This window comes from Rutidosis leptorrhynchoides, chromosome 8 (genome assembly GCF_046630445.1).
Source record: "Rutidosis leptorrhynchoides isolate AG116_Rl617_1_P2 chromosome 8, CSIRO_AGI_Rlap_v1, whole genome shotgun sequence".
Lineage (NCBI taxonomy): Eukaryota > Viridiplantae > Streptophyta > Magnoliopsida > Asterales > Asteraceae > Rutidosis > Rutidosis leptorrhynchoides.
The window spans coordinates 372,140,624-372,165,908 of record NC_092340.1 but is presented as its reverse complement, the minus strand read 5'-3'; the positions used below and the strand labels follow the sequence as shown (position 1 = coordinate 372,165,908).

Sequence of the window (25,285 nt, the reverse complement as noted above, 5' to 3'; positions counted from 1 at the left end):
AACTGTAAGGAATGATGGTGAACCGATTGGTGCTGCTGCTTCATATTGTATTGCGTTGCATACAGTGATTTACATAAGGTTAACTTTCGATATTAAGGATCCTGAAGAATATAGAGGATGGTATAGATGTAGAGCTACTCTTATCGTCTGTGTTGAAAGCTACTGATAGGTATAGCAACACATTATACAGGTACTTTATTGGTAATCGTATTACTTGCTAAAAATTATGTTATGAATGTGTGGTGAATGTATGACATTGATATAACGACGATGAATGCAAAAGGTTTCTTCTTTTTCAAATTTGCCACGACTCAAGGGATGCTAGATGTATAGGAAAATGGTCCATGGGTCATTAGAACCGTACCAATAATATTGAGAAAATGGTCACCAATGTATCGTTATCCAAGGAAGACGTGCATTGACAATTGTGCTGGTATCGGTTAAACTCCATGATGTTCCGCTGACAGGTTATACCGAAGATTGTTTAAGTATTATTGCATAAAGAATTGGAAAGCGCATAATATTGGATTCTTACACGAGCACGATGTGTGTTGAGGAATGGGGTCAATCACGCTAGAGCTATGTTATAAGTTTCGACTGAACATTATCTTAAGAAGAGTATACAGGTTGTGCCTCCACGTTTAGATGGTGCTAGTAAATCTACTGACAATATTACTATTGAATATGAGTGGAATCCTTCGCGTTGCTCGGATTGTAAAGTTTTTGGACATTGGGACGCCTAGTGTCCCAAGAATGTCATTACTCTAGAAAACTGTGGAGGTGGATGCAGATGGTTTTAGGAAGAAAGGAAAAGATGATGCAGTTGTGGTATAGAAAAACGGAAACAAAAGTGGGTTTGGTGTTGGTAAACCAAAACAAAAATTGGTTTATCGACCAAAGGTGGTTCAAAATGATAATAAAAGTATGTCAGAAGCAGGAACGATTAAGGATAAACAAGTGAAGGTCCGGAATTTGATCTTCACCTAGTGGATGATCTTAGGGGTGTAGAACCTGATGATAGCTCTCCCAACTTTATGGCAGAGAAAAACGTTCTAAGAAATCGTCCGCGTTTGGGATAACATCGGGTTGTTTGTATTTGGAGTTTTTATTTGTTTGATGTTCTAATTTAGAGGTTGTGGATTGTCTGGTTTGACTAGTCAGGTTTTCTAGCTAGATTTTTAGCTATTTGCGAGGCCTCAAAATACTTTTGTAATCGACGTTCTTCATTGTATCTCTTATTTTTTTTTTTATAATATTTATCTTAAAACGCTCAACATAATTAACACCAAGTAGATACAAATAATGTTATATTTGTAATTTCTATATATACTAATAGACAAAACACTATTTCACTATTCACCAATAGTAACCAAGGGTATTTCCGTCATTTCTCTTCTTTTATTTGTCGCCAACGATAAAAGAAGCAAGTTTCGTAAAAGAACCAACCCTTCAATGTTACCAAAAGATGTCGAAAAAAAATACTTTTTTTTACAAAAAAATCAACTAATTTTTTTTCTCTCTTTTCTTCCTCAACTATAAAAGACAACTTTCATAAAATGAACAAACCTTCAATGCTACCAAAAAATGTCGAAAAACATTTTTTTTTACAAAATAGATCAACTTTAAAAAAAACAATAACGAACGCTAAAAGAAGTAACTTTCACAAAAGGAACAACCCTTCAATATTAGATGTCGAAAAAAAATTCTTTTTTACAAAATAGATTAAGATTTTTTTTTAACTCGCATTCAAAACGGAACTCCCGGCGCGAAGCGAGGGCTACACAAGTAGTTTGTTTCTATAATTTATAATGTTAAGTCACCTAATTGAACATAGTCGAAATTCTAGGGGGGTTATATGTATTTAATTATTTGTCTTGCTACTCAAGATTTCCTCACTATTATTCCCCAAATCAACTTGCGGATTTAAATTTTCAACAAATCAAGATCAATCTTCACCTCGTTAGTTAATCATACTTAAGGATCAACGTAACGTATATTTTTTTTTTGTATGTTAATAATTATTCGTTTAGTTTTTCATTTGTAGTTATCACTAATTCACCGTTATTCAATTTAATTAAAAAAAATTGCTGGTTTGTAATTTAATAATTGATGTAGTTGAAGATGACAATTGAAGCAATGGATGTTCCAAAAACCGGATTCAGTTTCGATTTGTGCAGAAGGAACGATATGCTGACCAAAAAAGGTTTAAAACAACAACCTGGATATCTTAAAACAGGAACTACCATTGTCGGTTTAATCTTCGAGGTGCGTTATATTTTGTTTTTTTGTTTAATTAATTGATTTTTGTGATTTACAGCCTTTAGTATTCAATTTACATTCGGGATATGTGATGTGAGATTATGGTAGTTGGATACTTGGATAATTAGATAATGATCAAGCTGTTTTATTAGTTTAATGATTTAGGATTCAAGACTCTAATAGATTGAAGCTTCATTATGGTGTATGTAATTGATTGAATTAGGATTTAGATAGTATTCGACTGAGTGTTAAAACGTGGTTAAATTAGTATGCGACAACTTTGAAGAATTGAACTGGGAGCCGAGTGGGGTGAAATACATTTCAAATGTTTTCAAGTGTTAACCTCAGTATTGCTAAACTTTGTATTAAATTTAATCAAGTTGCTAGAGCATCATTAACCTGTGGATTACAAATCACTGCCTCTATATCTACTATTTGGTCACAATTTACAACAACATTTAGTTTTCTTGTGCTTAAATCTTTAGTTTGACTTGTGAGTAACTTTATTATATCCTCCGGCTCTCGTCACCATTAATTAATATACATAGTACAGTATTTGCTAAACATATCTTAGTTTTAGATGCTAACAAAGACTTTATTTTTATAACTAACTACAAATTGATTGTGTAGCATGATCCCATAAGGTACTTTTAACATTTATCATATATTTATAATTGGTATATTATTGTTTAGCATCATATTTAGAAATTAATCTTTGGAAAACTGCTAAAAATCTAATATGAAGGAAAGAAAAGTAACGGAAGGGAGGGTTCAAACCTACAACTACCAGTGACCCATTGAGAGCAACTTAACTTTGGGAACGTATACCAACTTATCAACATAATATTTGTGTATTAATATATAACTAATCTAATAACTAATAATAATAGTAGTTTTCATGTTCAGAATGGTGTAATTCTTGGGGCAGATACCAGAGCCACGGAGGGTCCGATTGTGGCTGACAAGAACTGTGAAAAGATTCATTATATGGCTCCCAACATATACTGCTGTGGAGCCGGAACTGCTGCTGATACCGAAGCTGTCACTGGTTCTAATCTATCTACTCATATATATTTTACAAATTATCTCCCTTTGTAAGGGAGACCCATTAAAAAGTTTTAAATGGAGATATTTTTCTTTCTTTAGACAACATCAGCTCGCAACTGAAGCTGCATAGATATCACACTGGTCGCGAATCAAGGGTTGTAACAGCACTTACACTTTTGAAATCCCATCTTTTTCGGTAAGCATAAGTCTAAATGTGATGAATCTCAGTGTTTTATCTTCCATTTTAGAATGCATGATTTTTTTTTTTGGTCACACAGATACCAAGGTCATGTATCTGCTGCTTTGGTTCTTGGCGGAGTCGATGTGACCGGCCCACATCTACATACGGTGGGTTAATTTAATTTTGAGGCATCTGAGAAATCTTACAATGTGCTAATGGTTTGAAATGAATTTTGTATAGATCTATCCTCATGGATCGACCGACACTCTCCCATTTGCCACTATGGGCTCTGGGTCACTTGCTGCCATGGCTATCTTTGAATCAGAGTATCGTGAAGGGCTTACTGTCAGTTTTCTCATCATCATGATTTTTTTAAAAAAATTGCAGACTCCTTTTTTGTGTCCTAAGCACGTGTCTTGTAATTTTAGGAGTATTTATTTTCTATTATATATATTTTTACAGAGGGAAGAAGGAGTGAACTTGGTAACCAAGGCTATATGCTCTGGCATATTTAATGATTTGGGAAGTGGAAGCAATGTAGATGTTTGTGTCATAACGAAGGTATGCTTGTTCTTATTATTAAATATTAACAATGATGATGATCCCTGTTATGGATACCAATATATATGACTTGTTTTTCAGGGAAATAAGGAATATCTGAGGAATCATCTGACTCCAAATCCTCGTACTTACATCAGCTCAAAAGGCTATTCGTTCTCCAAAAAAACTGGTTAGTAATAATTTAATAAAGAATACATGCATATCAGGTTCATGTGTTGTCTTCATTCCATTCCAGTTTATGATTTGATGTTTTAAATGATGTTTACAGAAGTTCTGCTTACTAAGATTACTCCATTGAAGGAGCTGGTTGAAGTTGTTGAAGTCGGAGGAGAAGCCATGCAAGAATAAGCTTGTCCATTTAGGGTTTATTTCCGCAAGTTATATGGTCTTATTGTTTAAAACCAGTTGCTTGAGTTTTCCAACCATGTCCAGACTTTTTTTTATTATTAATGACAATTTAGTGCAACCGTTCGCCATCTTTTATGTTAGCAATTCGAAGAATGACTTTCACATGTACTTGGGTAGTTTAATCTAGTTACACTAATGGAGCCTGCATACAAGTTCTTGAGCAAAATTCAGAACTGGGCGAAATCTATTGTAAGTTGGAATGATTGGTTTTTGAGGCCATTGTAGTTCTTTCTCTAGCAGCTTGTTTCTTTTAATATTGTAATATTTAGTGGTTTAAAAAATATTTGAGTTGAATAACATGTTAAATGCTAAAATTTACTAGTAAATCTCTAATCAAATTCAAAGCTAGCTTATATACTAATGTTTCATTCTAAAAATATCATATATTGTATACTACTCATGTTTCAAATATATTGTCCCAAACAAAAACTTTTCAGTTTTATTATTTGCTACCATGTCAAGAGTTAACAGATTTTGTAACGAAAGTTAGACTGAGAGACCACTCACGCAGCAATTGTAAAATGAAGGGATCACCGTAGCTAAATGATATAAAAACGAGGGACCAACAGACCAAACAACAACAACACTCGAGGGTCAACGTAAAGAGATGAATTTACCCTCACATGCAAGGAACATGTCAAGGGTTAACAGACTTTAAACGGAATTTAGACGGAGGTATGCTGATGCTGATTGCAAATTTTTGAAAATCAAAGGATTCTAAAGGCAAAAAAAACCGAGAGACGTTATTAACAATATAGGGTATAATACAGAGACCAACATAGAAAAAAGTCAAAAACATCAAATATAAATAGGAAGATGTCACAGCCACAACTTATTATCACTTCTCCAAGTTTAGGTACTATTTAATCTTATTTGCTATATACATTAAGAAAAGTTTATTGATCTTAAGATGTGAATTTTAAAATTCATTTCCAAAATCAATCTATATTATTTATATTTTGAGCGCCATTTTTGATTTATGACATCTTAATCAATATGGCTCATACATCTAACAATTTATGACATCTTAATCAATATGGCTCATACATCTTTGTTAGAGGTTGGGAGTTCGATTTCTAGGGCGGCAACAATGCACACAATGATATTGATATTTTCTTGATCTTGAAATCCACCAAAAGCTGCCTTTACTGATAATTTATTAGTTGGCCACCCAATGATATTTGTTAGAGGTTGCGTTGTGGGGGCAGCAGTGGAGGGTGTTTTACTCGTCATGCCCTCAGATTGATCCGGGTTTTTTCTAGTAAAACAGTTTGGGGCGAGTTATGTAACTGCGGAAGATGATCGCATTAGTGGTTTAGTCACTCTGGGTGATCCGAAACTGTTGTAAAAAAAAAATCAATGCACATTCACTATCCATATGACGTGCATATGTTTTTATCTCTCCTTAATATGTACTTGTTTTGAGTTATTCGATTAATTTGATTATGGTTTTACCACAATGAGTCGAAAATTTAGATGTTTAACTTATCACAAACAATTCAAAATATACAAACACGCAGATTGCATTCCGATTATTACTGTTAACCATGTAAACCACCAATGTGCTTACAAAATAATTGCACAAATAAATATACAATCACGTACCAATTAATGTATTATATATGATTTATGATATGATATTAAAAAAAAAAAAAAACAGAGAGTTTAGAAGGTGTCTAGAGTTCGTCACGACTCGATGCAGATGAAAAGGAAGCAAACTCGACTTTATTTCCGCAAGCTCGTCCATGAGGGAAGACCGGGCATTGGATGAACTCTGAAGCCGATGCATCCACACATTGGTAGACTTGGTACAATTGGTGGTTCCCTGAAGGGTCCACATTGCATTCAATAAACGGGGCATATCCAACTGCCTTTGTTATTTCATCTTTTATTTGGCTTAGTGTGTAATATTTCCCATCAACCGCTTTAATCCCTGCATTCAAATCGAATACATTATATTCACATGTTTCTTTTAATTCACAATTTACAATTTATATGGAGTAATTTGTTACGGTAATAATTTTAAGTTGTTTCTATCACGTTTAATTAGTATCACGGATAACTATTTTTTTTTTTTATGATTTATCAATTAATATACGGAGTAATAAGTGTATATCATCATATATTCATATCTTGTTAGTCTGTTTTTTTTTTTTTTTACTCTGTGGTATACTTTAGGTATTTATTTTGTTCAACAACTGATTTACAAGTATTGCTCAATCCGCAGGGCATAAAGGTATGCCAAATTTACATTACATATATGATTGTACTTTGAGCATAAATGATCATACCTGCACTCTCGAGTGCTTGGAGGAGGTTAGCCTTTTTCTTAAGTGCAAGTGCAGACTCAAAATAACCACGCTCGTCAAAAACAGATTCTGCACAAGTGCCATGTTTTTCCCATTCATGACGCCAAAACTTTAAGCCGTCGCCACTTGGGCATGCAAGTGTAGGCCAATGTTCCTCTAACTCACTTTCAAGATTTGAAACCTATACATATAGACATATAACAAGTGTCACATTTTTTTCTCCTTAATTAATGGCGATTTATATGAAATGTACCACTCGGATAAAGCACCTTTGATTCATCAAAAGGATTGGAGGAATCACAGTTGGATGGATAGGTTCCATCATCATAATTAGGCCAAAGCCCGTGAATGCTAAAATCTTCTGCTGGCTTGCCGGTTTTTGGGTAGCAACAACCTCGCCTTGAATCACAGTAGGACGCCGGCCACTGCAAATCGTTATGTGTACGACTTTAATTAAACTATATATCGTATTATGTCAACTAGATCATGTAATAAGTACTCATAACATTGCTTTTTATGCACGAGAGTCTAATTACATTTAACATGATAAACCATATTGCTAAACATGTGTCATTTGTCAAACGTGTTTAACATTATGATGCTTGATTGGAATTAATCAGTTAATAATGATAAAATAAAAATAAGGTAAAGTTTGTGCAGTAAATTAAAACAAACCTGTTGAACAAAGTAAAAGAAATCAAAGTCTTTAGCGACGCTTAGAATTGCAAAACATTGTATGACCAAATATATAATCGCAAATGTCCTCCCATTCCACTTCAATATATCTCTATGCATCTTGTATTAAGTTTAGTTGGAAAAAAAGAAAATGTAGATCGATGTACGAAACAAGATGTTTTTCAATGAAGTTTTACAGAAGAATGTGTCGTGTATAAGTATAAATTTATAGGAATAGGATTATAGGAATGTTATTATTAGTGAATATGTTATAACACAAAATAGAATAGAATATGCGTTGCAGTTATACTCTTATCCTAACCTTGCTTGTTGATATTGAACATTGCTTTAAGTTTATGTATGTGTATATACATAATACATGTGAATTCCCAACAAGTGTTAAATTTACGTCTAAGTCACATTAATTCTTAATTATATTCAGAAATACAGGTTGCCTAACTATTAGTTTATCATTATTGTTTAGTTGACTATTATATATATATATATATATATATATATATATATATATATATATATATATATATATATATATATATATATATATATATATATATATATATATATATATATATATATATATTGTTCTATTATTATCGTCAGAAATAGCAATAATTCATTAATTATTAAACATGTTATAGCTTTGAAATAACACTAAACCTTTGATTCTATATCTTTGATTATACAAACTGTTAATTATATTGATCGAATATCTGGAAAGGGAATATCCCTTAGTACATAATGAATAAGTCTTGATAATATTTGTATCATAAGTAGCACTACATAATTTAACTAGAGAAACATGGTATGATCGTGGTATAAACATCAACACAACCATCTCTACAAATTAGCAGCATCATCATCATCATCATCCAAAGAACTGAACTTTTGAACAACATATACCAATAATAATATCTTTACCGTATCGAACAATTACCACTGTAGATGTAAAGGAGACGAAAGTTACGAACGTTTCTAAGGACCTTTAATATAGATTTTTTTTTTTTTTTACAAAAACATATAAATTAGAATAGAAATGAGAACTTGTGGTGAAAAGCTCACACTTTAGATATAGATGTTATTGCCATTTAAAATTCATGTTAAAAAGTACCACTAATACATCTTTTAGATTCCACTTGTCTAAGATAAAAGAATGACACGCACCAAACAAGTGAAAAAGCCCATAAAAGGTCCCTGTTTCTTTAACAATAAGTAATCAATCAATGCCATAAAGAGCAAATGGCAAGCATCCTTGTACCTTTATAATTCTCCTTCATAGGAATAGGATATTGAGCTTGCGTACACTTAACTACAACAACAGTTACTAATCACATGAAATTAGGCAACATATCAATACAAATAATTCATAAATATGGATTCACCGAAAGTCGAAAGTCACGTGATATACAAGCTAACCTTTCTAACAACGATAATCAGATATCGTTGAAGGTGAATGTTCATTTTCATGTGAATAAGTAGTGGCGTGGCATTACACGAATAAGCATTTATCAATCTTGCTACTGTACTTTAAAGAAGACAGTAGTTATATACAAAATTCAGTTAAACTGATAGATATATAACAACACATATTGATCCATTCAGTTGTCAAACCATTGTTAATTTTTACCATCTAACTTGAATGGAATATAGAATATAAATTCTGACGCTCATCATCTAATATGCTAACCAGTAAAAGCTAGTAAACGTGGTCATGGTTTAGGAGGTGTGTATGAATCACCACAGTCGATTGGGGTATGCATAAGTGGGTTCCACCTATCGAATATTATTCTTCCGCCTCTACCAATCCTACCACGAGGATTATATGAGCGTGATGATGATGATGTGGCGTTCGATACAGAAGTAGCCCCTTGTGGTGGTACAATACCTGCAGCCGCCAGCTTTACCGGATCCAGAGGCTTTGTAAACAGTAATATCGGCTCATGTGGATCCTGCAGACATACGAAACATTTATGTAAAATTTAATTGTATTTCTTCGTAACTTGGTGTTACAAAATTTTAATGATAACTCAAAATGATTTATATTATAAAGTGTATGCAATGCAATAATATACACTCCAACATGTGTTCAACCCATTTCCCGTTTTTGAGCTGACTGGATTGAGATGAAAAGGATAGATTAGGAAGCGGCTCACATAAGTAAACGGGTCACAATTGCAACATATACCAGTAGCAATGAGAGTGAAATTAGATTTATGTAGCAATATAAAAATATACCATTTTATGGAGCCAGGAGGAGGAATATGGGACAGAAGGACGTCGAAACTCTCGCTTCACGGCTCCGGCAGAAGGCATAACGTATCTGGGGTCCATCAAAGAATGATTCCGTACAGTATAAGAATGAGGATGATGACCAAAACGACTGTGTTTTCGGAAATCATCTGACTCAACAAATTCATCCTCACTCGAACCGAGCTTCGATAGAAAAGATGGCAGTCCAGGTAGTGCTAAACTATCTTCAAGAAGCTCTGCGTCATTCTGAAAATTGAAATACAGCCCAATTTGTAAGTAAAGGGGTTGAAGTAGCCACCTTTATAAATAAGTAATGATTTACCTTGTACTTCATTTGGATCCTTTGAAGGGTGACTTCACTGTCAATGACATCTCTCTTTTTCTCTTCTCTCTATACCAAAATATAATAATATTATATACTCGAAGGTATTATTAGCTGAAAAACAATCACAAACCAAACGTAGAAGTTTAGGGACAGATTAACAATGATACCTTAATTATAGCCTCGAGTAAGTTCTTTGCTTGCTCAAGGTTGCGTCTGACCTGTAGAATGAAATACAGATATAAAACATAACATAAACATAGACCAAACGTACGACAGTGCAAATGTAGAGGTATGCATATAGCAGAATACAGTGTAGCTTGTTTTCTTGAAAATCCAGTATATCATATTAGTATGACATAACTTTTGGGTCGATTCATGTTATAGTTGATCTCTCTACCTGGTCAAACAGGTGGGGTGAAATATCACGTGGTACCGAAAATTACACAAAAATGTAATTCGATGCATTTAAGCTGCATAATCATTTTATTCAAATATATTGTATTACTATGATGATATCTTTTGTAATCATATCATATTTGACACGCTAAGTTTTTGTTAAGAAACAAATATTGGTTTTGTAACAAATGTTTCAAGCCAACCAACCCGACCTGTTTCTGGCCACACACAAGAATGGCCCATTTTCACCCATTACCCAACCCGCCCAGCTTCCTACATAGTTAAACAAATGCAGAGTATTCACAGTAAATTATGAAAAGAAATGACAATGGATAGCATTGGTGGCACTACTTACTTGTCGCAGCTTTTCAAATGACTGCACATTATTTTCCCGTCTTTGCATCTGAGCATATAATAAAGTCAGAAAGTACACACGTTATTACTTATTAAAGTAGAAGACCATTAAAAAATATTGAAACCAAGAATGAGTGGATCAGAAACTTACTCTTCTTGTATTAAGTCGGTGAGCTTTTTCCCTTGGTCTAAACACATTGTATGGATTGGTATCGTTAACTGGTGGTGGAGGCTGTAACCGAAATTAATAACAACTAGATTAGATTAATACATTTAATTATTTAACAATCAGACTTCTAAGTTATTAGTTTTGAGTCTCCCATCTTATACCAGGTGCAAGAAATATGATCATCTAACTTTTTTAGGGTAGGATAAAACTCTCTTTAACACTTTCTTATAACCTGATTGTACAGTACTCTATTACCATTTCGCAAAGATGTCCTGTTTAGTCATTTTATACATTTGTTCACAACATGGATCAGAATTTGTGGGGCATTCAAAATCTGCTCATTGGATTATTACAGCTTAAAACAGCAGAAGCAACATCAAAACACTATCTTTCTATATCCCATTCTATTATCTGACTCTTTTTCTAATATATTACATAATAACTTTCAAAACAAACATCATAACATCCAAACACCCCATCACTGGGTATTCAAGATGCTAAAAAATGTTGCCTTTGTTCAGTATGTAATCTATTGAAGCAAATAACCTTGGTCGAAATAAATGCAACTGAAACGAAAACCATTCTCTAACCACAAGCAAATACTAACCTGTAAACGCCGCAAAACAGGTTTTTGCCATCTTTCCCGCTGGCAAAAAGGATAAAAAGAGAAAGGTCAAGAGTACACAATACTAAATTTATTATGTTGACTGAAATTCAAGATAATTTTCACCACAAAATTAATGATGATTTAAAGCCAGTATACGTTGACCACAATAACAGTATCACATTCCAAAACCATTATAACCTAAAAAGGGAGTACATTGCACTAAAAAAAGTGTAGTAATAACCACTATTTAACAAACTTTAGTGAATAAACATACCATCCAAATTTCGTCACATATAACATTACACTTATACCCTTTTTGTTGGTTATCTTTTACTATTTTTTGGCAGTACAAAGTTGCTTACCTTTTCTTTCCAGTAATTGTAAATGGATTGGAAAACTCCATATTTAATGTTCAGTGCTTGAAGGGCCTGTCAAATAGATAAACAAGATGTCAATGACCAATATTTCCCTGCTATTGGATTACTTCTAGCATAGTTATAAACTTATAATTGTGTGTGTCGATAAATGCATAATACCTCAACAGCAGCATCAAATGTCAAAAGTACAGGTATAGGTGCACCAAGTGTAGGAGTTATGACTCCTGCTCTCTCTCGAGCTTTATGATCTAATACCTCCAACTTGTAGACAATAGTCTCAAATCTGCCACGTTCATCAAATCAGTGTGCAGTATCAATTTAGAGTACGTGACTTTACAAGTGGAGTACTTGATAAGACATTAAGACTAAGGTATTGATTGAATAATTGAAATATCATGTGACGTCAAAGAAAATTTTGTGCTTCATACAATCTAAAAAAAATCTGAGAAATCTTATTAAAAAGCCATACATATGCCAGTGCAACTAGAGAAGAGAGGGTTATTATGTTTGACTGAAATCACAACAACAACAACAACAAACTTTAGTTATGATTTCCATGTTCAAGCATAATATATGTTATTAACATTTTTTTTTTTTACCAATTATCATGCCAAAGACTTTTAGCTGATTAAACACCATATGTATGAATAAACCAACAAAAAAAAAGTATCAGTATTACATACAAAAGAATATGAACATAAAATAAACAAAGGGAGCCTTATAATCCCATATAAAACATTACAATGACCACAAAAAGAAGCAAAAAGAAAGACATTCAGATCATTATCATATATATGAATGCATTATTGCATGGCAATCATATTGGAAAGGAAAATAAGATAAGAAACAGGTATAGAATTTTAAGGTGAAATACAACATTGGAACTTACTTTTCATCTGAAAGAATATTTCTTTCCCTGTTAAACTCTTGAAGCCAATCTTCATCCTCGTTGTCAAGATCATACTCTACAAACTCTCCAATCTCAGCCCGCACTGCAGTTTTTACAATACTATCAATACAAAAACATCAACCGAGTAATAAAATATTAACGGTTCCAAGTAATCCACACACCTCCCCTTGCACGTAGATAAGATGGTGGTTGATTGAATGTAGGAGAGTAATCTCGTTCATATGTATTCACAGTAAGGTATTCAGGAATAGGTATTTCAGAAGCTGTTTTTTTACTAGCAACTTGCTGTACCTATAATCAGATAACAAACAGCCTCTCAATATTAGCCCAACACCTTTTAACCACCCTTCATAAAACGACGTGTATACTCGTAAGTTTGTAAGCTGAACCTGTGTATCATTATCAGCTTCTGCAACAAGACGAAGCAAATGTGTACGGGTAGAAGTTGGCGTATCATCATCTTCAAAATCTTTAATAGATTTCAAAATCGGTAACTTCTTGTGAATGTCTAGGGGGCGTGGCCTAAACGACGGTCTACTCATATCAGCAATTATGTGCTCTCATTTCACTACAAACAACAATGTGTTATCACACGTTACTCGCCATTAACACACAAAATAACACACCAATGTTTTGCATTGCATAACTATATAAGCAAAATTTGGTGTACGAATGGAATTTGAAATGTGCATACGTTAGACAAACCCTAATTTCCATTACACAATGTTTCTACCGACTAAAATAGATTATTCATGAAATTGAGCTAGTAAAACACAACGAAAACATTCTAATTTTGAGAAATTAACGGATATTAGATTAGGGTTTAAATTAGCCCTAATTTTTTTTATGAGTGCAGCGACTCAGTTTTGCCCTATCGTAAGAGAGCACAGGAGATTACAATAGCGTACCTCTAATCAATGATTGTTAAGAGCGTACCGCAAGAAGGCTACGCAGATGGTGACGATGAGTAGTCGATAAAGACAAACAGGGAGGGAGAAATTTGCTGAAATCGATTTCAGAAATGAAGAGAAAATGGGGCTAGGGCTGTGAATGTGCAAAGCACGTGCTTAGATTTAACAATCTTTTGATTTTACAAATCTAACAAAGGGAAGTGTAAACTTTGTTACTGTTGTTATGATACTAAAAGTAAAAAAACATGGGGATGACAATTTAATAATTTATACGCATGCATATGAATAGAACTTTGCATATTAAAATTTGTAATATAAATACATCATCTGTGTTAGCTTTGTAAGACACAATGATATAGAAAATTTTATTCTTCTCTCTTTTATCTCTGCTCATATATATTTATAAGAAGGCTTATTGCTAAGATCAGCCATAAAGGTAGTTATAAGCCTACTGAATTTTAACACGTTATCAGCACGAAGTGCTCCGTATAATCAAGGTTTATCTAAGCAAGCACAAGTCACTAATCAAGGTAGAAAATTCTTTAACGATATCTTCTATTATTTATTATCATCATAACTAACATTTATATTTATGTTATTTAAGTTATATATGGTCGGTTATACCGCCTGAATTATATTTCTGTAATCTAACTATTATTAACTTCACTAACATTTATATTTATGTTATATATGGTCGGTTATACCGCCTGAATTATATTTCTGTAATCTAACTATTATTAACTTCACTAACATTTATATTTATGTTATATATGGTCGGTTATACCGCTTGAATTATATTTCTGTAATCTAACTATTATTAACTTCACTAACATTTATATTTATGTTATATATGGTCGGTTATACCGCCTGAATTATATTTCTGTAATCTAACTCTTATTAACTTCACTAACATTTATATTTATGTTATCTAACATTTATGATTACTTATGTAATTAATCATTATTTATTTCATGCATACTAACGTTTATTCTTAAATTTATTATTTATGCATAATATGTTTATTCTCTTAATCTTCGTATTTATACTAAATGTATTTATACTAATTGTATTTTATAGTAATCATATTTATACTAATAAAATTCTTTTATTAAAATTATTATTAATATAAGGAGTACATAACAGTCGTTAACGCCAACTGACGACGTTAAAACGACTATATTTTTCAAATATAAAATAAACAACTCCGTTTTTCACATTTTCACAAATCAATCTTCATTTTCTCATATTACCACTCTCAAAAAAGTTTTGTAAAGATGATTCACACAAGGATGATTTTTCCTATTGTATTGGTCATATTAACTATCATCATTGTTGCTAATATACCACCGGGTGAACCTGTATTCTATCCTGCCCTTGTGGTTTTATTATTTGTAATCATACCATTATTCTGTTGTTTGCTACTTATGAATTTAAAATGATTCTAATTTTATGTTGTTAGAAATTGATTATGATTATAATTTATGTTGTTCATCTTTCTGAAAATAGAAAATGTCAAACTTATCAAAACTTGAGTTTGATGCCCTAGACGTATCGGGAACAAACTACACATCATGGGTCATGGATGTAGAAATAAATCTTGGATCATTGGGTATTCTAGAAACTTTAAAAGAAAACAATACTTGTTATGATCAAGATAAATTAAAATCAATTGCTTTTATTCGCAAACATATTGATATCACCTTAAAAAATATGTATCTCACTATCAAAGATCCACATGTTTTATGGGAAAGTATCAAGAGTAGATTCGATAATCAAAAGGAAATATTACTCCCAGCTGCGAGGGAAGAATGGAGAAATCTAAGGTTCCAAGATTTTAAAAAGGTAAGTGAATACAGCTCGACCATGTTCAAGATCCGTTCAAAGCTACAATTCTGTGATTAAGAAATAAGTGATGCTGATATGATGGAGAAAACTTTCTCCACAATGCATTCTGCAAACATAACTATACAAGAAAATTTAATATTGCAGAATTACAAAACTTTTTTCAAACTTCAAACTTATCTCTTAGTTGCAGAAGTGAATAAATAATTACTGATGAAGAATCAAGAATCTCGTCCTACGGGTGCGCTAGCATTTCCTGAAGCTAATGCTATTAACAATAATAATAATAATAGAAAAAGAAATGCACCTGGACGTGGACGTGGGCGAGGTCGTGGTCATATTAGCCAAAACCATCATCATGGAAATTACCATAACAATAATAAAAATCATAACTATGTTCGAAATCACCCTTATGGTAATGGTCGTGGTGGTGGTCGTGGTCGTAATGGTTACGGTGGTCGTGGTCGTGGACAAAGAAATAATAATCCACAAAATTATAAATTTCAGCTACCATACAATCCCACAAATCATAATGTTGAAGGAAGCTCTTCAAAGAATATTGAAGATTCTTGTTATCGATGTGGTAAAATTAGACACTGGTCTAAGAACTGTCGAACAAATCAATATTCTGTTAATCAATATCAAGAATCCCTAAAGGAAAAAGGAAAAGAGGCAAACCTTGTCGATGACCTTGATACAAAAATTACTAAGCCAACAAGTGACTACTTTAATGAATAAATTTTCTATTATATGTCCATATCAAATAAATGGATGTAGATTTACGATCTATACCATATCTACTTTACTATATGTTTCCTTATTTTGTACTTTCGTTTATAACATATTTTGAATGTAATATATTGATGAATTATGTACTCATTATTTGTTTATCATATTTTGAAGTTCATGATGTACACTACTGGAGTGCAAAATCAGTCAAACGGTGGGGATCTTTGTATTGCAGACAGTGGTACCACACACACTATACTCAAATCTAAAAAATATTTCACTGATTTTAAAGCAACAGAAGGAACGGTACATACTAGACCAGGTCCTGCAGATTTAATAAAAGAAATGAGAAAGGCAAAATTCATGTTACCAAATGGTACACATTTTCTGATAAAAAAATGCCTTATTTTCTCCCATGTCAAAGAGAAATTTGTTAAGCTTCTCTGACATATACCAAAATGGATATGATTATCAGTCAGTGACTACAGAAAATGATAAATACTTAAGTATCACTGACAAGAAGCATGTGATTGAAAAACTACCAAGACTTAGTTCTGGTTTACATTATACATATATAAATGTACCAGAAACACACATGGTAGTTAATGAAAAGGCATGTGATCCTATAATGATCAATATGTGGCATGAAAGATTAGGCCACCCAGGATCAACAATGATGAAAAAAATAATTCAAAATACACATGGACATCCATTGACGGATCAAAAGATCCCTTATGATGCACTTATCCCATGTACATCATGCTCACTTGGAAAATTGATAATAAGACCATCACCTCTTAAGGTTGAAAAAGAATCACCATTGTTTCTTGAAAGAATTCAAGGTGATATATGTGGACCAATTCATCCACCATGTGGACCATTTAGATATTTCATGGTCCTAATAGACACATCTAGTAGATGGTCTCATGTGTGTCTATTATCAAGTCGAAACATGGCATTTGCAAAATTTCTTGCTCAAGTTATTAAATTGAGAACACATTTCCCTGATTATACTATTAAAAGGGTGAGATTGGATAATGCTGGTGAGTTTACATCTCAAGCATTTAATGATTTTTGCATGTCTATTGGAATTGTTGTTGAACATCCTGTTGCCCATGTGCATACACAAAATGATTTAGCCGAATCACTAATCAAACGATTGCAATTAATAGCTAGACCATTGATAAAGAGAACAAAACTCCCAGTATCTGTATGGGGTTATGCAATTTTACATGCTGCATCATTAATTCGCATTAGACCAAGTACAAGTCATACATATTTTCCCTTGCAACTTGCTTTTGGCCACCAGCCAAATATTTCCCACCTTAGAATATTTGGTTGTGCGGTTTATGTTCCTATCGCACCACCACAACGCACTAAAATGGGTCCTCAAAGAAGGATGGGAATATATGTTGGATATGAAACATCTTCAATCATAAGATATATTGAACCCATGACGGGTAATGTTTTTACAGCACGTTTTGCTGATTGTCACTTTAATAAAACATTGTTCCCTAGATTAGGGGGAGAAATAAAAAATAAAGAAAATGATGTTTCATGGTGTGAACCTCAATTAATGTATCTTGATCATCGCACAAAAGAATGCGAGACCGAAGTTCAAAAAATAATGCATATGCAAGAACTTAAGAATAAATTGCCTGATGCATTTACAGATACAAAAAGAGTGACTAAATCATATATACCAGCAGCAAATGTTTCAGCTCGAATTGAAATTCCAAAAGCTGGCAACAATGTCACTCTTAAGTCTTTGCCACGCCAGAAACATGGAAGACCAATTGGTTCCAAAGATAAAAATCCTCGAAAAAGAAAATCAGCTGATAATGAGGTAAAAGAAAGTGTTCAAGAAGAACCACAAATCAATACTCCTTCTGCAGAGGAGATTGATGATGTCAATACGAAATTTTCAATTAATTATGCACATTCAAAAATATTATGGAACCGAAATGAAATGAAAAATCTTGATGAGATTTTTTTCATATAATGTTGCATATGACATCATGAATGATAATGATGATCCAGAACCAAAATCTGTCATGGAATTTCAAAATAGACATGATTGGGATCATTGGAAAGGAGCAATACGAGCTGAATTTGAATCGCTCAATAAAAGAAAAGTTTTCAGATCTATCGTTATCACACCTAAAGATGTGAAACCAGTGGGATATAGATGGGTTTTTGTGCGAAAAAGAAATGAAAAAAATGAAGTTACAAGGTATAAAGCTAGAGTTGTAGCTCAAGGTTTTTCTCAAAGACCGGGAATTGATTATGATGAAACTTATTCCCCTGTTATGGATGCAATTACTTTTAGATACTTAATCAGCCTGGCAGTTTCTAAAAATTTAGAAATGCATCTCATGGATGTTGTGACTGCTTATCTATATGGATCACTCGATAGTGATATATATATGAAGATACCTGAAGGATTTAAGGTATCAGAAGCAACCAATGCAAAACCCAAAGAAATGTACTCAATCAAGTTACAAAGGTCTTTATATGGGTTGAAACAATCGGGGTCGCATGTGGTATAAATGATTAAGTGATTACTTGATAAGCAAAGGGTATATCAATAATCTTATTTGTCCATGTGTATTCATTAAGAAAACAACATCTGGATATGTGATCATAGCCGTTTATGTTGATGATCTTAACATCATAGGTACAAATAAAGAGATCCATGAAGCCATTCAACTTCTAAAGAAAGAATTTGAAATGAAAGATCTCGAAAAAATCAAGTATTGCCTTGGTTTGCAGATTGAGCATATGCCTAATGGTTTACTTGTACATCAAACAACTTATACGGAAAAGATTTTAAAAGGTTTCAATATGGACAAGGCAAAACCATTAAGTACTCATATGGTTGTTAGATCACTTAATGTTGACACTGATCCATTTCGTCCCTGTGAAGATCATGAAGATATCCCGGGACCAGAAGTACCATATCTTAGTGCAATTGGAGCTCTTATGTATCTTACAAATTGTACAAGACCTGACATTTCTTTTGCAGTTAATTTGTTAACAAGGTTCAGCTCAGCTCCTACCAAAAGACACTGGAATGGGATCAAACACATATTTCGATACCTTCGAGGAACTACTGATTTAGGATTATTTTATTCTAACGAATCAAAACAAGATTTAGTTGGTTATGCAGATGCAGGTTATTTATCTGATCCACATAAAGCTAAATCTTAAAATGGATATGTATTCCTAAATGGGGATACTGCAATATCATGGCGTTTTCAAAAACAAACACTTGTTGCAACATCATCAAATCATGTCGAAGTGATTGCATTACATGAAGCTACTCGGAATATTTTTGGTTGAGATCAATGACACAATTCATTACTGATTCTTGTGGACTAGAACGCGATAAAAAATTCAACAACTATCTATGAAGATAATGCAGCTTGTATAACACAGATGAAAGAAGGGTATATCAAAAGTGACCGAACAAAACACATACCTCATAAATTCTTCTCATACACTCAAGATCTCATTAAGGACGACCAGATTGAAATGAGATATGTTCAATCCAGCAAAAACTCTGCTGATCTTTTCACCAAAGCACTCCCAACTGCTATTTTCAGAAAACACGTTCACAATATTGGCATGAGGCATGTTCAAAAGATGTAACAGATCAGTGATGTCTACTTGAGGGGGAGTCAATTCTATGCTGCACTCTTTTTCCCTTAGCTAAAGTTTTTTCCCACTGGGTTTTCTTTAGCAAGGTTTTTAACGAGGCAGTACTAGTTGATCTCTAATAAATTGCCATCCAAGGGGGAGTTTTATGATACTAAAAGTTAAAAAACATGTGGATGACAATTTAATAATTCATACGCATGCATTTGAATAGAACTTTGCATAGTAAAATTTGTAATATAAATACATCATCTGTGTTAGCCTTGTAAGACACAATGATATAGAAAATTTTATTCTTCTCTCTTTTATCTCTGCTCATATATATTTATAAGAAGGCTTGTTGCTAAGATCAGCCATGAAGGTAGTTATAAGCCTACTGAATTATAACAGCTACTAGATTATAACTAGTTTTCAAACACGGGTTCAGTTTTCAATGTATTTTATTGTGTTTATTTTGTAAAATTATTTCATGGCTAACGATCATGTCGATGAAGCGCAACTCGAGTCGAACTAAAAGTTATAACCCGTCAAAAATTTAAATGTTATTTTAAATTAACAATATATGTGCAATTATTGACTTTTAAAAATTTAACTCAATTAAGTCGTTATTTTATATTAACACTTCATATGATTTAAGAGTAGAAGATTTACTGAGATATATCCAAAAAATCACTAAATAATTAAAAAATAATAATAAGACTCATATGTGTTTGTTGTTAATAGATGAAAATAGTTACGGAGCCTGCGAGTGAAAAATCAACGTGTATAGCGTTTTTTTAAAAAGTGTCTATTTTGCATATAGTTAGTGACATTGTGTTCGTAAAATTATTTCGAGTTTAGCGATGGTGTCGGAAAAATTTTACTCGTTGCGAGCGAGAACATATGACCCGTTGAATATTTGAGTGGAGTTTATTTAAGATTTTTTATGAAAATATTGATTTGACACTTTACCCCCTGTTTTGGAGGTCAATTTTAATTTTTGTACAAAGTGTGGGGTGTTTGTGGTGAAATAAAATTTAGTTAAAAGGGGGAAAAAAAGAAGGTGAAAAGTCGAAATTACCATCGGTACTATTCACATTTTTGTGTAATAGATAGTAATAGTAATAGTAATAGTAATTATAAGATAACAAGTTGTCCGTGTCTATTTTTCTGTGTCTATTTCGATGTTCATTTCGGTAACATGGTTAGAAGCGTTCATAGTGTTCATTTCAGTATCCATTTTTATTTTTTTATTTTTAATTATTTTAACAAATTTTCTATTATTAATTATTTTTTATTTATTTTGAAAATAAAAAACATTTCGTTAATAAATATATAAAAACTTTTCATTAATAATAAATTATACAAATGATTTATGATAAAAACATTAAATTAAAAAAAATTTGAATAAAATGAATAAATATATTATCCTAGTTTTTTTACATTGTTTGGCCCCAAAAAAAATATTTAGCTCAAAGGTAAAAGCCTATTTTACAAAACCTAAAGTCCTTCATCAGCAGCAACAATGTCACCCTCCTTCTTCTTCATCTAGCAACAACGAGCAGCTCCACTTTACAAAAAAAAAAAAAAAAGATTAAAACTAATAAAAAAAATTAAGACAAGAAATAAGGATATCAACTATAAATTTTTAACTCAAACGGTCTAAAAACCAGTGTCGGTACCCGAGCTGAGTAACAGACATTGAGCTCGACGTCGGTCCGGTGTCAAATTGACCATCGATCCCGACATCGGTTTTCTAAACCGATGCGAAATATAAGATGGTCATCGCGTGCTATAAGAGAAAACAAGCACCACATACTGGTGATTCAAATGCAAATCACAGAGACCCCAGTGATTCAAATACAAATCACGAGGACTAGGGGTGTGAACGAGCCGAGTCGAGCCGAGCTTAGGCTGCACTAGGCTCGAGTTCGGCTCGCTTGAATTTCAAAGATCTCGAGCTCATCTAGATTCTGTTCGAGCCTAATATCTTAAGCTCGAGCTCGACTCGCTAATCACATCATTTGTTTCTTCATATTATTTAATCTGAAATTTTTTCATATTTATTGTTAGGTAATTTCTATCAAATTATAATTGTATTTAACATTTAATATGTAATATTATTATATATATTAACTATCATTTGTATAATATTAACTATCATTATACACTTATATATTATATTTTTACAAATATAATATTTTGTTTGCATATATATGAAAAGCTCGTTTAGGCTGGCAAACTTGTTTGAGCTCGAGATATAAAGCTCGAACTCGGACTCGTTTATTAAACAAGCTTCAAAATAAGTTAAAGTTCAAGCTCGTTTAGGCTCGGCTCGAATATAGTTTTTAACGAATCGAGCTCGAGTAGCTCATGAGTAGGTCAATCCATTTACAGCCCTAACAGGGACTATCCTTGATGAAAACAAGTACAAAGACCTCTGATGATTTATAATACAAACCACATGAACTATTCATGATATTATGTCGAATAACAATTATAATTATACATATAATAACATCCCAAGTTAAGATTGTCGTTTTGTTTTCAAAATTGGTAAGTTTCTCCTGGTTTTAAGGTGTACTGGTTTTCGTGTGTGTATATATATATATATATATATATATATATATATATATATAGATATATATACAATTTTATAGTAGTTTTATGTTGATCATTACTTGTATATGTGTCTTGCTCTTAGTAAATGACACGTGTTTAGTTTTAAAGTTGTATTATATTATTTTTTAGTTGTTTGAAATATTATTTCTTCACCTTTACGCGTACCTTATCTTCACCTTCTTTGTTCCTTCACATTATGAAGGATTTATTTTCTGTCTTTCTTTTTGGTCAAATTTTAGGTAGTGATCGATTGTTGGTGATTTAATTATCGTCGCTTGATTTTGTTTAGTTTTTTTAGATAGATTGTTGAATGATTACTTATTACTTTTGAATGTCTGTTTATGTATTGTGTTTATCAGTTGAAAGTTGTTCATCTCATATGCTTGTACATTCATTTAAACTCCAGGTTGTTAACCAATATATAATTGCGGATTTGTTTCTATGTGTTTAGTTTATGTTTTTGATCGATTAATCAAATAACTTCTTTCCATTATCTTTCTTTATGGTGATTATTAGGGGTTATTTGACCTATTCGTTATTAATCGTGGCAAATAATTTTTCATAATTGGGGTCAAAATTAGGGTTTGATTTCTCTGAGCGATTCTTTTATCCCTCAACCGATTCATGTGGCTTTCTTTGTTGTTGCTGGATTAGGGGTTATTTCGCCCTTTCATTCGTTAGTTGTGGTGAGTATGAACAGCGAAGACCTTCGACACTCTTTGATAGGCGATGGTGGTTCCCCCTGCTTAAGGTTTTGCCCTTGGTCTCGAGATGTTGACCTTTAACCCTTACGACTCCTCTGGTACGTGATTCACTTTTTCAATTAAGGTTTTTTCAGGCGTTGAATTATATTGCTTAGTATGTTAATCAGCCAAATTTGTATTTGTTTACGATGTGTTTATATGTACTTTGCACACATGTCATGGTGAATTATGTGTGTTGCAATGAGAATTTTTGTTTTGTGTCCTATTAGGGCATCGTTTTGTTGCAACCAGCTTCTTTTTGATGTGTTCATGCGCATTTTATGGAGTTATGATGATAAATAATACATGTTGCAGTTAGAAAAAAATAATTGTGTGTTGACAAGGCAACGTTTTAGTTGCAACCATGCCTAGTGGCTATATGGAGGTTTGAGAAGTTCATAAGAATTTGTATCATTCACAAGTCACAAGTACAAATGTGATTTGTACAAGCACTGACAAGAGGGATAGAAATGTTGATGGAAATTGAGAGCATTGCATTTCAAATGAAGTTGTTGATTCGGTTGAGAATTCTAATGGTAAAAGCTATTCACGAATTTCAGAATGATTTACCTTAAGAATTAAGAAAACAATTAAAAGTAGGAACCAAATTTTAACAAGTGGGACTGAAAAAACTTTGCCAAAAACATAATAAAAAGGTCAAAATACACAGCTCAAACATTATGATATCCGTCTCTTATTTCTTCCAGAGTCCTTTATGATTTATGAATTGAAGTAAGTCAAAAGTATAAAGTAGAATCCGACTGAGATGCCCAAATATGCTACTACGTACAAAACAACCCTCTAAAGTAAATAATCATGATTATTAAAAATACACGATTTTAGAACCTTAAATTTACAATTCTTGTGGCAGTGGGATGATGATTGCCCCTGCCGCATGTGTGAGGACCCGGTGGAGATAATTTTCTGGCATCCGACTATTTCGGGGTGGGTCTGGTGGGTTTTCAAGAAAACACAGGGTCGATGTGTCCCTATCAAACATACACCTTTGGACTTAAATTGAAGTTGATATATGAATGAATTTTTCTTATTAAATTGACCATTTTTTAATAAATACCTCAAAACAGTCAAATAATATACTCGGTGTTATAATATCTTGAATATACAAGTATCCTAAAAGTCAAGATATGTGTCCTCTAAAGTCCAAGATTTGAATGATCAATTATATCACTCCATATCTTTTTACTATTCCTCATTGAAAATTGAACACATATAGCATTTGTATTGTAGTATAAATATCCATCGAGTGTAAGCAAACTATGTGCCCTATTATTTCTCAAACACAAGTGTTACTCTTATTCTCCATTCATTTTCTAATCTTTGTACAGTACAGAAGTTTCTAATCTTATATAATATAGGCCATGAAAGTAGTTACTGACTACTAAATTACAACACGTTATCAGCACGAAGTGCTCCGTATAATCAAGGTTTATCTAAGCAAGCACAAGTCACTAATCAGGGTAAGAAATTCTTTAACGATATCTTCTATTATTTATTAGTAAGGTAAATATTATTATCATCCTAAGTAAAATTATATTTCTGTAATCTAACTTTTATTAACTTCACTAACATTTATATTTATGTTATTTAAGTTATATATGGTCGGTTATACCGCCTGAATTATATTTATGTAATCTAACTTTTATTAACTTCACTAACATTTATATTTACGTTATTTAAGTTATATATGGTCGGTTATACAGCCTGAATTATATTTCTGTAATCTAACTTTTATTAACTTCACTAACATTTATATTTATGTTATTTAAGTTATATATGGTCGGTTATACCGCCTGAATTGTATATGGTCGACACTGTCGCCTAAGTATAATTTATGTTTACTAACATTGCATTTATGTTATTTAACTCTTATTAACTTCACTAACATTTATATTATTGTTATCTAACATTTATTTATGATTACTTATGCAACTACTA

General features: G+C 32.5%; 3 protein-coding genes across 5 annotated transcripts; 1 reads left to right on the top strand and 2 right to left on the bottom strand.

The window, feature by feature from the left end:
* The first annotated feature begins 1,857 nt into the window (after positions 1-1,857).
* Positions 1,858-4,560, top strand: LOC139861619 (proteasome subunit beta type-7-B-like). 2 transcript variants are annotated; one of them, XM_071850065.1, is made up of 9 exons: positions 1,858-1,991; positions 2,116-2,265; positions 3,166-3,307; positions 3,406-3,502; positions 3,585-3,654; positions 3,728-3,832; positions 3,950-4,048; positions 4,130-4,217; positions 4,317-4,560. In XM_071850065.1, exons 2-9 carry the CDS (start codon positions 2,122-2,124, stop codon positions 4,394-4,396), a joined length of 825 nt encoding a protein of 274 aa, XP_071706166.1. In that variant the 5' UTR covers positions 1,858-1,991; positions 2,116-2,121; the 3' UTR covers positions 4,397-4,560. The 2 variants fall into 2 exon arrangements, with proteins under 2 accessions (XP_071706166.1, XP_071706165.1); XM_071850064.1 differs by having other exon boundaries at positions 1,904-2,006.
* A 1,427-nt stretch (positions 4,561-5,987) lies between these two features.
* Positions 5,988-7,653, bottom strand: LOC139861412 (intracellular ribonuclease LX-like). Its single transcript, XM_071849807.1, has 4 exons — positions 7,441-7,653; positions 7,035-7,190; positions 6,748-6,946; positions 5,988-6,389 (listed from the first exon to the last, which is right to left on the bottom strand). Exons 1-4 carry the CDS (start codon positions 7,558-7,560, stop codon positions 6,133-6,135), a joined length of 732 nt encoding a protein of 243 aa, XP_071705908.1. The 5' UTR covers positions 7,561-7,653; the 3' UTR covers positions 5,988-6,132.
* Positions 7,654-9,013: 1,360 nt separating this feature from the next.
* LOC139861411 (uncharacterized) lies at positions 9,014-13,925 on the bottom strand. 2 transcript variants are annotated; one of them, XM_071849804.1, is made up of 13 exons: positions 13,755-13,925; positions 13,236-13,414; positions 13,008-13,137; positions 12,826-12,928; positions 12,096-12,219; positions 11,922-11,987; positions 11,560-11,598; positions 10,935-11,015; positions 10,785-10,832; positions 10,201-10,251; positions 10,031-10,099; positions 9,694-9,954; positions 9,014-9,407 (listed from the first exon to the last, which is right to left on the bottom strand). In XM_071849804.1, the coding sequence occupies exons 2-13, from the start codon at positions 13,386-13,388 to the stop codon at positions 9,168-9,170; spliced, it is 1,365 nt and encodes a 454-aa protein (XP_071705905.1). In that variant the 5' UTR covers positions 13,389-13,414; positions 13,755-13,925; the 3' UTR covers positions 9,014-9,167. The 2 variants fall into 2 exon arrangements, with proteins under 2 accessions (XP_071705905.1, XP_071705907.1); XM_071849806.1 differs by having other exon boundaries at positions 13,783-13,918.
* Between the last annotated feature and the right edge of the window lie 11,360 nt (positions 13,926-25,285).